Genomic DNA, 15222 nt, shown 5'->3' on the forward strand with positions numbered 1-15222 from the left:
CCTGGCTGGGAAAGCTCAAGCTCTGGCTTGGTGAGATCTGCATGCTGTGCCTTTGCTGTGCAGCAGAGATTACTCACTGTCTGGGGGATCAGACTGGAGCAGGAGTTAGCAGGGTGATGCTGTGATACACAGCTGGTGCCTCGGGTGGCTCTGTGGATTGTCGTGACAGAGAGTTTCTCGAAACGGACGCCGTTACTGTCGCCTTTTTCCCAACCTGGAAATAATTTCAGTAAGGAGGTAATATAAAAGGGGATCTTTATTTGAAGGCCTTCAGGAGCAGTTATGGAAAGGTGTTCACAAAAGCCTACCCCCACCCCAGGGGTGAGTACATTTTTATAGGTTTTAGGAAATTAGCATAATTGATAAAAAGCACCAATTTATAATTTGTAAAAAGCACCAATTAGGAGGACAAGTGGTGATGCAATTCCCTCCCCAATGAAGCCCCTTCTCTGGAGCCCCCCCTCAGCACTAGCTGTACTTTGTCCATGAAAATGTATCTTGAAGGGTTGTTCTCAGCCTTGATTCCCAGGAAGAACCAAGATAGTACTGGAGCCTTGTGCTTGGAGCTTTGGAATTTGTTTTGTCTTTCTGCTTAGGGAAAGGCCATGGAAAAGTACTGGGAAATCTAGCTACTAATACTATAGGTGACAGAGTTACAAATACATGTGTGAAGAATACAGGGAACATAGAAAAAAGAAAGGGCAAACCCCAAACACCATCATTATCATGAAAAATGGGAAACAGAAGGTGGAGGAAAAGGTTCCTGTGGCTCATGAGGTGCCTTTGCTGGAAGCAGGAAACCCCAAAGTGAGAATGCCTAAATTTTAGAGCTGTGGAGGCTTGCAAGAGAAAATTCTTTTCACAGACAAAAATACTAAATACTAATATTAATATACTAGCCTCCCCCCCCTTTTCTTACAGATGTGTGTGTACAGTCAGGTGTTAGATAAAGACTGAGCTTTACAAGAGCCCTAGTTCTGGCAGAGGTGACTATATGCATGCAGAATTAGATGAGGAAGTAATTCTGCTTACAGGGCTGGCTGGGACTGAGGGGTTTCCAGTTCCACTGTAAGCTACAAACATATTTTGTTGGTTCAGGTTCTTTAAGGCTGTTTCTATAACATATTCTGTATTCATGAGCTGTGTTTTTCTTGAGCTAAAGGCTGCAAGAAGAGATGCAGCAATAGGTGTGTGTTTCCTTCAGAGCAGTTGTTATTGGAGTGACTGTACTGAAGCAGGAGGTGGCGAGTACTTTGGATTTGCCAGTGTTAAGGGGAAAACATGTTAATTCCCTAAAAACAGGGCACACTACCAGGTTTTTGTAGCATTTTCTGGGAAGAAGGTTAATAGTCAAAATTCTGTAATGAAAAGTCTACTCCCTGTTTTTTACTTAAAATTGGAAAAACGATGGTCTCCTTGGTGCTTTTTGTGTTGTTCTACAGCACCCAGCACAGCAGGATGTGTCCCCTCCGTGGGGATCACAAAACGTCATCCTATCTTTGTAGTAGAAACAGAATTCTTGTGTGGTTATCATATAAAAAATGAATTTTAATATTAAACTTAATGCTCTGCTATGAGAAATATGTAAACTTGGCTGTGCAGCAGCAGCATGCACTTCCTGGAATTCCGTGCATAGCGTGGTTATAAATAGGCAGCAGGTTATTTGGGAATCACTGGCGCTGCTGTCTGGTGTCACAAACAGCATCTGAACAGAAGCTGCCTTCCCTGCTGGACGGTTGGCTTTGGAAGAACACAAACACCTGATCCTGAAAGCTCCTGCCCGAGTGAATCCCAGGAGTCCCTGGAGCACAGGGCCCAGGTCTGCCGCGGGCGTCCTTCGGCCTCAGCTGCTGCCAGCGTTTCCCAGCCTAGACCCAAATGCTGGAATTCACCCTGGCTAGGAGCTGCTCCGCCGTGCCTAGGTGTGGCACTGCCAGTCCATGAAGGAAGCCTTGGGCCTGTCTTCCTTCAACAGGAAACCACCTGCGGCTTCTCAGTGCTTGGAGGGGCTCTGGGCTGGTTTTGGTGGTTTCCCCCCCAGGCAGAACGTGTCGGCACCGCCACGTGTGGGCTCAGAAACCTGTTTGGAGTGGCACAAGAAATACTGTGCTAAGAGAAATGAATTACCACAACAGTAAGGGGATAGAAACCGCTGATTCCTAAAATAATAGTACTCGACCGTCTGTATTTTTGTCTCATTGTGACTAGATTGATATTTATGATTTCTTTGCTTTTCTGATGTAAGTTTACTTTCTGTATGACAGACCAGAGACGACTTCCTGGGCCAGGTGGATGTGCCGCTCAGTCACCTCCCGGTAAGCACCACATCCCTGGAAACCCTGGGTTCATTGCACATTCTCTTAGAGCAAGTGCTCTCAGCAGAGCTTAAAAGAAACTCTTGTGGACAAGCAAGCCTCACCTGCACAAAGACATGGAAGGGATGCACTTGCTGTGCCAAAAAAGCTTCACGAGAGCAGGTTTGCTTCAGCAAATGCGTGAAAAGCCAAAAGGCTGCCAGAGCTATGTCACCTGTTTGTTGTTTTAGCTGAAACTGAACTCTTTGCCAACTGTAAGAGTTCAATGGCAATCAGTTGAATGTAATGGACACAGGGTTTGAATCATGTTATTGTCATTTTATTGGCATTTGAGGTGTTTGGTTTGAAGGTGGTAATATTTGTTTCTGTTTCTTATTTAATGGAGGAATTCACTGTAACGCTGGTTCTGTAATTCTGTAAAGCTCCAGTTGTCTGGTTTCCCCCCAGCAGCCAGGATTCTGCATGGGTTGCAAAACTAGATGCTAAATGAAGTGCAATTTCTATTTCTAGGTTTATAAATAGGAATAAATATATATGTGTATGTATATACAGTGATTGCATTAGCCTTGATACAAACATTTCTGATATTATATACTGTTTTGGATGACTAACATTGGCTGAATGTTGTGCATGTTAATCTTAACATATGCCAGTTATGTCAGTTGAGCATAACTGGCTTTTTGTGTCTGATTTTGACTTCTTGCTATTAGTGGATGTTATTGTAGGAGAAAAATTGCTTTGTATGACTTGCACCGTGGTGCTTGTTTAGACGTATCTGTTATGGTTGATGTGGAGTGTGTTGGGTTACAGACTGTAACAGCAGAAAGCTACAAGGGAAGGATCAGGAACACCTTGTGGTGACAAATGTGCAGTTCCCTTGTCATGCCAGCTGTGCTGTGCAGGATTGCTTGGTGTGGGCTTGTGTGGCTGTCTCCATTTATGTATCCTTACGCACAGCCGTGATCTCAATAGCCCTGGTGGGACAGTGGGAAGAGTCCTTTCCCCTCAGACATGTTCCATGGCAAAGCTGCTGTGTCTCAGAGCAGCCCTTCCTTCAGTAGCTGTGCCCTTGTGGGACCTGCACGGGCACTCCCTGCCTGCTGCTGCCCCATTCCAGGGAGAGGGTTACCTGTGAGAGAGGTGTGGGTGCACGCTGTACATCTGCAGTCCTTCCACTGCCTTGGTGGGATGTATTTATCAACAAATTAATAATCAGCTTCCTCATCCCGCTGATTTCTTTGTCAAAGTCCTTGTTTCTCCAATACCAGCTAATTACTACGGACAGAATTTGGGTAAATAATGCAGCTCCTCACTGGGAGCACGTCCCTTCCAGCTGGGCACTAAACAGCAGTGTGAGTCGTGCGTGCCTTGGTGTCCTGGTGAGCTTGTTCAAATCTGCCATCGTGTCTCTCCCAGAGAAAGTGGACACTGGGTCAGGCTGTGTGGGATTTGGCTGCCAGGTGTAACTCAGTTCATGCTTTAAGTTCAGATTAAAGTTCCCCAGACAATCAGCAGGGGAAGTGTGTGTATGGATTCATCATCCTTTTCCCTTGGCATCTGAAATTCCTAGTTCTGTGCCCACGGCAGCTGTGTGTTTGCACAGCTGTGCAAAGGATGTGGCTTACTTGGTAAGAAAGCTGAAATTCTCAAGGAATGGAAAGGTTTCAAGATTCCAGGTTTTAGGTAACTTAGGAGTCAATGGAAATCAGAGAAGTAATCTGTCAGCCTGATAAGTGAATGTTCTTTATGTGGCTGGACTTGTGGGCAAGCCCTTTAATTTGCCATTTTTTCCACTGCTTACAGACTGAAGACCCAACTATGGAGAGGCCATACACATTTAAGGATTTCCTCCTCAGACCAAGAAGGTGAGAGGAAGGACCTTTAAAACATTTGAGGACTTTAAAACGTTTTTTACTTCATTATTTTTTATTTGCAATTATTTAAGAGTTCTTAAATGCAATGTACCTCCTTGTCTTGTAGCCACAAATCTCGCGTGAAGGGTTTCTTGAGACTGAAGATGGCGTATATGCCCAAAAATGGTGGCCAGGAGGAAGAAAACAGTGATCAGAGGGATGACTCTGAGGTAAGGCTGAATCCTCAAGGAAGGATTCAAGAAAAATTGTAGAGTTAGCTGCACGTGGAGGATAAAGCCCTGGAAACAGAGTTGGAAGTCGCTTCTCCTCGGCACCAAGCCACCAGGAGAAATGGCACCAAGCCACCAGCCGGCCACCTTTGGCAATCCCTCTTCAATAGACCCGTGGGGGTTAGCTCTTGTCTCGCTGGAACCAGGTGCACACTAACCACAGAGGTGTTTTTCCTTGGTCCCTAAGCACGGCTGGGACGTGGTGGATCCCAGCGATGCCGCATCCCAGCGCCAGGAGGAGCTGCCGCCTCCCCCGCTGCCCCCCGGCTGGGAAGAGAAGGTGGACAACCTGGGGCGCACCTACTACGTGAACCACAACAACAGGAGCACCCAGTGGCACCGGCCCAGCCTCATGTGAGCAGCCGTGGGCTGGGGCTGCGGGGGAGGGACGGCCAGGCTGAGGCTCCGTCAGAAAGGAGAACGCGCTTGCCCCCAGCAGATCGCAGAGACACAGAGTGTTCTGGGAAGTTCCAGGAACTCTGGCATGGCAGGGCAGGCAGTGCATTAACGATGCACCTTAGAGTATTAGGAGACAGATAAGGAATTTTTCAGGAAGTAATTTAACAGGAGTAAATTACTTTGTTTATAGAGACCGTTGAAGAGGTATGGAAAAAAGTCAACTCTACCAAGTTTTAATGAAGTTGAACAGATTAACTTTGAGGAGAGCCTGGTTAGTATTCTGTGAATACGCTTCATTCCCAGGATGTGCTGTCAGAGAGCACATGTGGCGATATCTTCTCAAGATTAGATTTAGAAAGCCGTGGCAAGCTTACATTTTACAGAGTGTGAATAACTGACAGTGTTAGGAGTCGTAGTGAGATCATGTGTTTAACCCTGCACTGCCAAGGCCTCCACTAAACCATGTCCAAGGAAGTGCTGGATCCCCCTGGCACTGGACACGTTCGAGGCTGAGCTCCGCAGAGTGCTGGGTCATCCTGTCTAGGCCATGGGTTCCCTGCCAGCAGAGGTTGAACCAGATGACCCCTGAGGTCCTTCCCAACCTGCTGTTCTGTGATATTTGTGAAGTGCTTCCAGTTTTATTTTCTTTCAACTGAGGGATTAAACAGTCTCCTAATTATGAAGCTTGAGTGTATGAATAACGATTTTTATAATCAAAAGCACTACTGAGGTTTTGAAGGCAATGGACAAAATGGGGGGCTTAGTTTAACTTGGGTTATCTTCTTGTTCTTTTCTCCTTCCCGTGCTGGGTTCCCCCCTGCAGCGACGTGGGATCCGAGTCAGATAACAACATCAGACAGATAAACCAAGAGGCGGCTCACAGGCGGTTCCGCTCCCGCCGCCACATCAGTGAGGATTTGGAACCGGAGCCTGCGGAGAGTGGAGACATTCCTGAGGTATGCCCAAGCCTTGGGCTTAGGGAGCTGACTAAACTTTGAGCTGCTGTGTGAGCTAATTACCACACGGCACAGAGAGTCGTGGGTTTACACGGCGTTTGTGGAAATTGCCTGGGGAAGGTGCCAGCAGCACAACGACAGCGGCACGCTGCCAGGGTCCTGTGCCTGGTGGCCCATGTGAATGCTGGGAGAAACATTAGCATTTCAAATTGCTTGTCTTGTATACACTGATAGAAACACTTTCATGTTCTGCTCTAAGCAACAGTGGAATAAATGATAAAAAAAGGGGAAGTGGGCTGGCTGTAACTGCCCTGTGCTTCAGTTTGTTGTAGTGCCTTGATTTAGGGTGAAGAGAAGGTGTTGTTTGTGTGTTGGGCACAGTGAGGTGTGAAGGCAAAGGGAAAGAAAGCTTTGTATAAAATCTGAACTTAGTTTCTTCTCTTTCATTAGCCTTGGGAAACCATTTCAGAGGAGGCAAGTGCCAGTGGGGATTCCTTAAGCTTGTCACTGCCACCTCCTCCTGCATCTCCAGTGTCCCGGACCAGTCCTCAGGAGCTGTCTGAGGAGCTGAGCAGAAGAGGTGAGGTGATCACACAGAAGGCAAAGGGAAAGAAGGCTTTGTCTGTATAAAATCTGAACTTAGTTTCTTCTCTTTCATTAGCCTTGGGAAACCATTTCAGAGGAGGCAAGTGCCAGTGGGGATTCCTTAAGCTTGTCACTGCCACCTCCTCCTGCATCTCCAGTGTCCCGGACCAGTCCTCAGGAGCTGTCTGAGGAGCTGAGCAGAAGACTCCAGGTCACTCCTGATTCCAATGGGGAACAACTCGGCTCTTTGATTGTACGTGATGTGTAATCCCTAAAGCTCTGTGCAGAAATGTGCTGTTCTTTGGCATAACCTGAATCACTTCCACGCACAGGGAGCAACTGCTGGGCTCAGGAAACCCTGAGCATGCAGTTAAAATTCCCTTCCAAAAAATGTATCACAGCTTCACCAGCAAGCAAACTGCCTCAGACAACAGAATTCCTCTGTTCAGATTTCAGGAGTTCTGTGTGAGTTTAACTGCAGACTCTACTACTGTTAGACCTTAGTGAAACAAAGTAGATGAGAGTCCAGGGTATCAAGATGGGGATTTCCAAAGGAAAAGGAAAACCAAAAAAATGGTCTCTCTGTTTGTGTTATCCATTAGTCAGATACCATTAAAAAGTCAGGATAATGCATGTACAAGTGGGGGAATGTTTTATGTCTCTTTGATTACAAAAATAATTGTAAATATTAAACAGAGCATCATGCTCTTACTTATTTTTTATTCTTAGTATGATGCTATCAAGGTACCTCTGCAGTTCAGGAGATGAGAAGTACTTTTGTCTCATCAAACAGAATCTTCATTAGGTGTATTTTTCCCAAAAAGCCAGTGCAGTTGGGCTCTGCCTGATGGGAATGTCCCCTGGAGGTTGGTCAGCCAGTGACAGCTCTGATGCTCTCCTGGATCTGCATGCAGAGGCACTTGGGCTTGTGTTGGGAACTGCAGTTCTGGTAGCCCCCCGCTGTTTTTACTGCACATGTGGCAGTGTTCTCCTAAACACTGCTGAGTCCTGGAGTGCCCAGCTGCACTGGGGGGGAGGAATTGCATTCTAGTGTCACACGTGATGTGTGTCTGCTTTTTTAGGGGGGCTTTGTTCACAATCATGAAGGATGTGTCATGGGAAAAGACACAACTAATTCAAAAGTTAGCAGCAAAGAGGAAGATTGAAACAAATTTATTCTTTTTAAGAAATACCATAAATTTTTAGGTAAATTAATTTTTAAGACTTTGAGCTCTCATCCATAGTATTTGATTTTGGATATATCTCTTAATGCTTTATTTTTTTCAATAATTCCTGAGTTTGTTCATGTTGGCATTTCTCCTTTAGGAAAATGAATGGACCCTTTTTAGGAAGGGCCATATAGGAAGTAGAGAAATGGGATATACCCCTCTGTGGTAAAACAGAACTAGGTAGTTGTTTGCTATAAAGAGGTTAGCACCTGTCATTACTGAATTTTCTGAATGAACATCATGTTTTAAGACACCCTAACATGGAGACATCTTTCTGTTTTCTTCCATGCAGCAAAGAGAACCTTCTTCACGACTGAGGTCCTGCAGTGTGACAGACACAGTCGCTGAACAGTCCCAGTTATCCCTGGTAAGCCAGAGCTCCTTCTTTTTTGGGTGGACATTCTCTCATTCTGAGCCTTGGGTCAGCTCCAGTCAGGCACAGATCAGTGACCAAGGTGGGCATCTGATTGTCCCAAACCAAATTCAAATGAGCAAAAAAAGGACATTCCTGAGACTTGTTCAGTTTGGAGACTGAACAAGTCACCCTCTCCTCAGTTATTTACTGTGGAAATTTAGGTTACTGCACTCCTATGTGCACTCAGTGGAGAAACTCCTCCTGGGAGTTCCCAGCTGGGGGAGGAGAGGACAGGAGAGCCAGCTCTACCTGAGCTGCAGCAGCCACAGGACTCTGATAGCAGACTTATTTCTGTGGCCCATAAGTTCATTTTACTTGCAATATATCAGTCTGTGTGAAATCCCAAAGGATTGGTTGTAGAGAAAAGGAGGCAACTTCTGCAGGTTTACTTAAGGAGATTGTTCAAACAGGAAAAGATAGAAAGATGTTTTGTGAACAAAGGTTCTCTCTCCTGTCAGAACCATGCACACTGTGCTGCAGCTGACAGGAAGTGGTGCCTCTCCTGCAGCCCATGTCCAAGGGCTGCAGGGGTGGCAGGTTTGTTCTCTCTGCCACCTCTCAGCAGTAGATACAGAGACCACTTAAAATAGGAGTGTGCAGGGTGTGCTTTTGAATAAAACGGGTCAGATTGCAAAAGAATCTTTCAAAAGATTATACTTCATTTTCTTCATTTTTAAAGAGTTATAAGTATGTCCCATGTGAATCTGCAAACAGAAAACCTGTGCATACCAAGAAGTTTGTTACCAAAGTTGCTGTGCCTGTGTTGCTTGTTGTCTCTGCTTCTCTTGGGTGAACATTTCCAGAAACCACAGAGGATTTCTCTTGGCTGGGTTTTCCCCGTGCTGTAGCAGTTATTTAGTGCAGCTACAGCATGACTGGCTCTGGGTGGGTCCAGTGCAGCCTCTGTGCCTGGCTGCAGGGGGAACAAGGGCTGCTGTGCTCTTCCTTGCTGTGTTCAGCACGCTGGGGCCAGGGGCTGGGTGTGGGGAGAGAGGCCTTTCTCCTGCTTCTTGAGGGACACTCGCTGAGCACACCTTCAAACCAGCACAGAGAGCATTGCCCTAAACACCCTCGTACCTGAGCTTAACCACATTTCATCCTTCCTGAGCTAATGATCATTTCTCTTCTGGCTGCTGAGTGCCTGTTCCTCCTCAGTGCAGCGCTCCTCTGGCATTCTGCCTTGGTTACAGCAGCTGATGACTTTGAGATTTGCTATTACCCATCTAACTGCTCTCTTGGTAAATGTGTCTGATGCCTTGCTCCTAAAGATGGTAACCTGTGACCTTCTTCAGTAAATCTGTGTAACGTTAATTATCATTTAACAGCAGAATGGTCCCTCTAGGAGAGCTCGTTCTTCAACTGTCACAGGGGGAGAGGAGCCAACGGTAATACAACTCTTTATCAAGCACTATCTTTAAATAAAACGGGGGCACATTTAGGTCTTGTACAATGAGGAACTTTTTTTTAAAAAAAAGCAGCCACGTGTTGAATGAAATACAGCATTGAATGAGAACTTATATATTTTTGTCCCAAATTTTCTCAATATTTCTCAAAACACTGCAATTGTACTCAAATACTGGCATGGTTTAGGGACGTGGATGTGATATTGAATTATGACAAAGCTGTATGCTAAGTAAATGCCATGTGCTCCTGAAAAATGAAAGCTACAGCAGCTAATTCTTTTAAAAGGGAAGCTGCAGTGATTTAGAGACATCAAATCATTGTACATGTAGCTGTGTTTGTATCTTGTATCTTCTTGTCTTCCCTTACTCTCCACTAGACTAATGAATTTTAATTCTTAAAGTTGGTCTTAATTTGAGAGCCTTGGGGGTACAGTGATATAGCACAGAGCTCTTAATGGTCTTACTGAATGCCAGTTTCATTTTCCAGCAGTTCCTCAGCAGTCCAAGCAGTACAAGACTAGTTTGATCATCCCCTAAAATTCTTGATATGCTTTGCTGAATGTGTATTACAAGGAAAGTGGGTTTAATCTGTATTGAACTTTAATCTAATTATATATGTTGAACCTTTAACCTAATTAACTGCCAATCTGAAGTGAGTTATTTGACAGAAATCATTTACAGTAACTGTCATAAATGGCTTTTATGAATTTATGCCCTCCTGGAGAATTTGTTTCAGAGAAAGAAATTTAATTTATACTTGGTATAAATTGCTATTTGCATCTGGGAAATAAATTAATCTTACTTCGGGTGTTGATGCATCGCTCTGTTTACTGTCTATCTTCACTGGTTTTTAATTTTAGAACCAGAGGAGCACACTTGAAAATAGCAAAGTCTAAATAAAATGCCTGACTCATTAGTAGTTAGTTAATTGTGCTAGGTGAGCTTGCACGTGGTACTCCCTTGGTAGAGCATCTTGTCTTGATTTGACTTTTTAGAGCAAAATATTAATATTTTGACTCATCATTAGTGTAGCCATAGCAAGATGTTTTACCTCACCATGCTGCAGTATCTAATCCCCCCTTGTCTTTGTTCAGCATTTACACCCAGAGTCCCAGATCTGTGGAGGATTCATGGTCTAAATCCTTTGTCTTCAAAGGCTGCCCTCTCTTGGGTCTGTGGGCACCTGATGCTTGCAGAAAAACAACCTGTCAGCAATAACAGTCTCTGGTCACTTGGTTTTGCCTTCAGAATCCCTACAAAGCCCCTCCTTGGAGCAGGACCCGCAGGTCAGGCCCAGAGCAGTGTCCTTCTCATGTCTGAGCTGTAACAGACACTGTGCAGTGTCTGCAGTCCTTCTGTGGCCTTCCTGACCCCAAAGTGATGGACTGACAGCCGCTGGCACAGCGTGGGCAAGGTGTTCTCCTCACTGCCTGCCAGCTCTGTGAACCAGCACAGGGGAGATGGCCCCTGGCTCTTCAGGAGAGAAGGAGATGAGTCTGAGATCTGCACTTGCATTCTCATCTGTTTCCCAGTGGAGTATGTCAGCTTCCTGACCCACCCCGTATCTCTTCTCCTTTCCTTTCTTCATGGTCCCTGCAGTTCTCCAGTTCCTTGTGTCAACTGTGCTCTGCTCTTCAGCAGCACCTGCACTGCCTATGGCAGTTGCTCTGGGAAAGGTCTGGCAGAGATGAAGCAAGAACAAGAATTAAGTTTGTTATCTTGCTGAAGCAAGGAATATAGTGGGGAGGAAGAGAATGTGTCCTGGATTTCAGCAGGAGCCTTCAGAGGCCTTTCCTGTTTCTTGGCAAAACCCCAGAGCCTGTAGTGCATCAGCCTCTGAATTAGGCAGGTCCTTCATCCCACTTGGTTCCAGTTCCTAGCTCAAGTGTATGAACTCGTGCTTGGGTATTTTGGGGACAGGAAGGACACGAGACAACATCAGCCACACACAGGGACACAGTTCCTGTGGGCAGCAGGATGTGACTCTTCCCTTACCTTCTTCTTAGAACAGGGAGCCTGTGGAGCTTCTACTAAAAGTTTTTGTCATGCTGAAGTTGAGGCTCCAGTTTGGGGTTATCTGGTGTCGCTGGGACACAGAACCCTGAGTGCAGCATTTGTGACAGAGCAAAATGGTTAAAATTAACTTTCTAAACCCACAGTAGTTTCAGGTAACTGATTCAAGACACCCTGGGGTAAAGAAGAGAGCAGGACTTGGGAGATCTTGACTGCATGGCTATTTAACTCTTACTTATCCATCCTGATAAAAGGAGGAAACCTCAGCATTTCGTGACTCTTCCCTTACCTGTGTGCTTCTCTTAGGACAGGGAGCCTGTGGAGCTTCTACTAAAAGTTTTTGTCATGCTGAAGTTGAGGCTCCAGTTTGGGGTTATCTGGTGTCGCTGGGACACAGAACCCTGAGTGCAGCATTTGTGACAGAGCAAAATGGTTAAAATTAACTTTCTAAACCCACAGGAGTTTCTGGTAACTGATTCAAGACACCCTGGGGTAAAGAAGAGAGCAGGACTTGGGAGATCTTGACTGCATGGCTATTTAACTCTTACTTATCCATCCTGATAAAAGGAGGAAACCTCAGCATTTTAAGGAAAACTCACTAAAACAGAGTTCCTTTTTGTCATTATGGGTAACAAAATAGAATGTTTGTGGGCATGTAAGCTTGTCTGTTTGCTGAATCTGTGTCAAAGTGACCCAAAAGATATCTTGGGAGAAAAAAATTATTTGATTCAAAGGCACATGATAAAGAGCTTGAATTAAATTAAATTAGAAACTGGGTTTTTCCATATGGTTGTCGTGATTAAGAAGAGTGTAAGTTAACGAGTTGCTTTGTTTTTTTTTACAAACAACAGAGTTTTAAATGTTTTTTTAGCTATTATATAATAAGAATTCAATGATTTCTTGCCTTCTGTGAGCAGCCTTCTGTGGCTTATGTGCACACCACGCCGGGCTTGCCTTCGGGCTGGGAGGAGCGCAAGGACGCCAAGGGCCGGACCTACTACGTCAACCACAACAACCGGACCACAACGTGGACACGGCCCATCATGCAGGTACCTGGGAGCCAGCCTGGGCTTGGCTGAGGGTCATTCAGCTGGGGCAGCTTCCAGAAATCCCAGATGTAAAGCAAGCATCCTAATCGTTGTCACGGCAATACAGATGAATCATAAAACGCTGCAATAATTTAGGATGGTTTTGGTTACTTCTTTTAGTTATGTCAAGGCACAGGTTAAGGTGATTGCTGCAAGAGAAGGAATTTCCAGAGATGCAGAAGAGCTCTTAAAAGGAGGCAAATGTGTTGTTTGAATTAAATGTGAAAGTCGGCTCTAGCCATTAATAGAACCATAGGCTCTTGGCCCTTCCAGTGCAATTACATTAAATACCCTTTATGGCCCTTAAGGAAATGTGGTTGGGAACAGCAGTGACGATGACAATACCAATACAATGTCAGTTTGTCGTGTCCCGTGCGAGGGCAGCGTTTGTGACCCGGCTTTGCTCTGGCACAGCTCGCCGAGGACGGCATGGTGGGGCCGGGCGCCAGCAGCAGCAACCACCTGAGCGAGCCGCAGATCCGGCGGCCCCGCAGCCTCAGCTCGCCCACTGTCACCCTGTCTGCGCCGCTCGAGGTGAGCCCCTCCCTCCTCCCTTCAGCCTTTCTTCTGAGTCTCTTTCCAAGTAATTCCACCTGCTGTGGGCTGATGTTCGCTGTGACGTGGCTCAATAGCTGACGTGGCTCCCTACGCGGGCAAAGCCTGTGCGTGTTCGACCTCAAACTCTTGTCTCAGGTACTCATGGCTGTGCTGAAGAGAGCCAGTTCTTCAGATTTCCTGTTTGAAGAGCTGTGGCTCACACAGCCTTGCACTTACAGGCTTTCTTGTAAATGAGATATACTGCCCCTGAAGCACAAAACACTGCTTTTGTCTTTGCCTTGGTAAAATGAAATACGGACACATCCAGGGCAGGTGCAGAGGAAGGTACAAGGCACAGAACACCGTGTCCTTTACAGCAAAGGACCGGGCATGTTAGAAGGCACGGGTAGAGCTAATTAAGTTCTAGTAAATCAATCCCAGCGTTTAATTCTGGTATGAATTACATCTGGAATGAAAAGCTGTTTGCTGTGAAGCCACGGTGGGTTGGTTTCGCAGCCCCGAGTGCGCAGCGGTGCCGTTTCCTCTCCGCAGGGCATGAAGGACTCTCCGGTGCGCAGGGCAGTGAAGGACACCCTGTCCAACCCTCAGTCCCCACAGCCGTCCCCCTACAACTCGCCCAAGCCCCAGCACAAGGGGGCCCAGAGCTTCCTGCCCCCGGGCTGGGAGATGCGCATCGCCCCGAACGGCCGCCCCTTCTTCATCGACCACAACACCAAGACCACCACCTGGGTAAGGGCGCTCCAGCCGAGCCCCGGGGGCCCGGTCCCACCTCTGCCTCTGCCTGCACGCCCCTGTTTCAGCGTGGCACTGGTCTTTGTGCTTCTAAGAGCCAAAAATGTGCATGCGGATGTAAAAGCTCTTGGGGAGTGCAGGCATCCTAAGAACAGACCTGTGGTTTTTGGAGCGTATCCCTGGACACAGCACACATTTAATGGAGTCAGGTTGTACATCACTCAGCACGGGAGAATTCATTGCACTGTAGAGGTCCTAATAAGTCATGTTTTGTTTTATTCTCCGAAAAGAAAAGAATAACTGTAACATAGGAGCATTTCCAGACGAGTCTGTGCTTGACTTTGTTGGATTTACAGTTGCATACCTGTTTTCCAGGAGGATCCACGGCTGAAGTTTCCGGTGCACTTGAGATCCAAAGCGTCTCTGAACCCCAATGATTTGGGCCCTCTTCCTGTAAGTGATGCTGTGCCTGTGTTCTAACCTACACCTCCTGTCCCAGGGCTCTGCTCTGTTCTGGGCACAGGCTGCTGCAGCTCTTCCTGGAGCCTCTGGAGCCCTGCTGTGCCCTCCAGAGCCAGCCCAGGAGGCTCTACTCACGGCATTTTTCTGTGCTGCTGAAGTGTTGGGCTTTGCACACACTTACCTGGGCTGTGTCTGACTGTGCTTTTAGATAATCATAATCACTGCTTAGGAAAAACAGAGCAGATTGTGCCAAGCAAGCTCTATCAGTGCACCAGCATATTCTAGCAATTAGAAATCAGAAAAAATTTTGATTTTTCAATGAAACCTCCGTCTTTTGCAGAGCAAATAATCAATTTAGTGTCAGGAGTTTTGTCATACTTGTAATCAAAGTATAATGGGGATTTATAGACATTTATAGAGCTTTGCTTTGTTTTTTTTTAAAATACTCCCAGCCCTTAAAGGTAATGTGTGAAAGCTGACTCATTCCTGGTCACAGCAGCAGGAATGCTCTTTGGCTTTAGGAAACAGCTGTGCTCTTGCAGTGTCCAGGTACGTGGGGCATGTGTTAACCTTGAAGGCCCAATTACAATTTGTTTTGTTAACTGCAAGGGGTGAAACAAGCAGTGAAACCAGGGTAGCCTGACCTGTCACTAGCAACAGATTTCACCTCAGCTAAACCTTCTGGTTTGGAGCGAGGTTGGGATGATGACAGAATTTAACATGAGTTTCTCCAACAAGCTTGAAGTGAAATAATTTCTCCTCTGTATTTTCTGGCAGCCCAGGCTGGCCAGCATTGCCTGTCCCTACAGCCTGCCATCCGCTCTCCTTTCTGCACTGCAGGCGCTTGGGACGTGAGAAAAGGGAAAGGATGAAAGGGGAAGCACTGAGGACTAGCTTAGGACATTCCTGTCCCCCTGTACAGGG

At 46.2% G+C, this 15222-nt stretch overlaps 1 protein-coding gene across 1 annotated transcript in view; it reads left to right on the forward strand.

Annotated features, from left to right (window-relative positions):
• Positions 1-15222, forward strand: part of NEDD4L (NEDD4 like E3 ubiquitin protein ligase) — an 84629-nt gene that overhangs the window by 55777 nt on the left and 13630 nt on the right. Inside the window, exons 6-18 of the mRNA XM_041403830.1 lie at positions 2265-2315; positions 4119-4180; positions 4296-4398; positions 4646-4812; positions 5681-5813; positions 6264-6355; positions 6567-6651; positions 7920-7994; positions 9368-9427; positions 12376-12507; positions 12961-13080; positions 13636-13833; positions 14212-14289. Coding sequence (XP_041259764.1) covers positions 2265-2315; positions 4119-4180; positions 4296-4398; positions 4646-4812; positions 5681-5813; positions 6264-6355; positions 6567-6651; positions 7920-7994; positions 9368-9427; positions 12376-12507; positions 12961-13080; positions 13636-13833; positions 14212-14289 — 1356 coding nt within the window. The remainder of the gene's footprint in view (positions 1-2264; positions 2316-4118; positions 4181-4295; positions 4399-4645; positions 4813-5680; positions 5814-6263; positions 6356-6566; positions 6652-7919; positions 7995-9367; positions 9428-12375; positions 12508-12960; positions 13081-13635; positions 13834-14211; positions 14290-15222) is intronic.

This window comes from Onychostruthus taczanowskii, unplaced genomic scaffold (assembly GCF_017590055.1).
Source record: "Onychostruthus taczanowskii isolate IOZ18803 unplaced genomic scaffold, ASM1759005v1 scaffold201, whole genome shotgun sequence".
Taxonomy (NCBI): Eukaryota; Metazoa; Chordata; class Aves; order Passeriformes; family Passeridae; genus Onychostruthus; species Onychostruthus taczanowskii.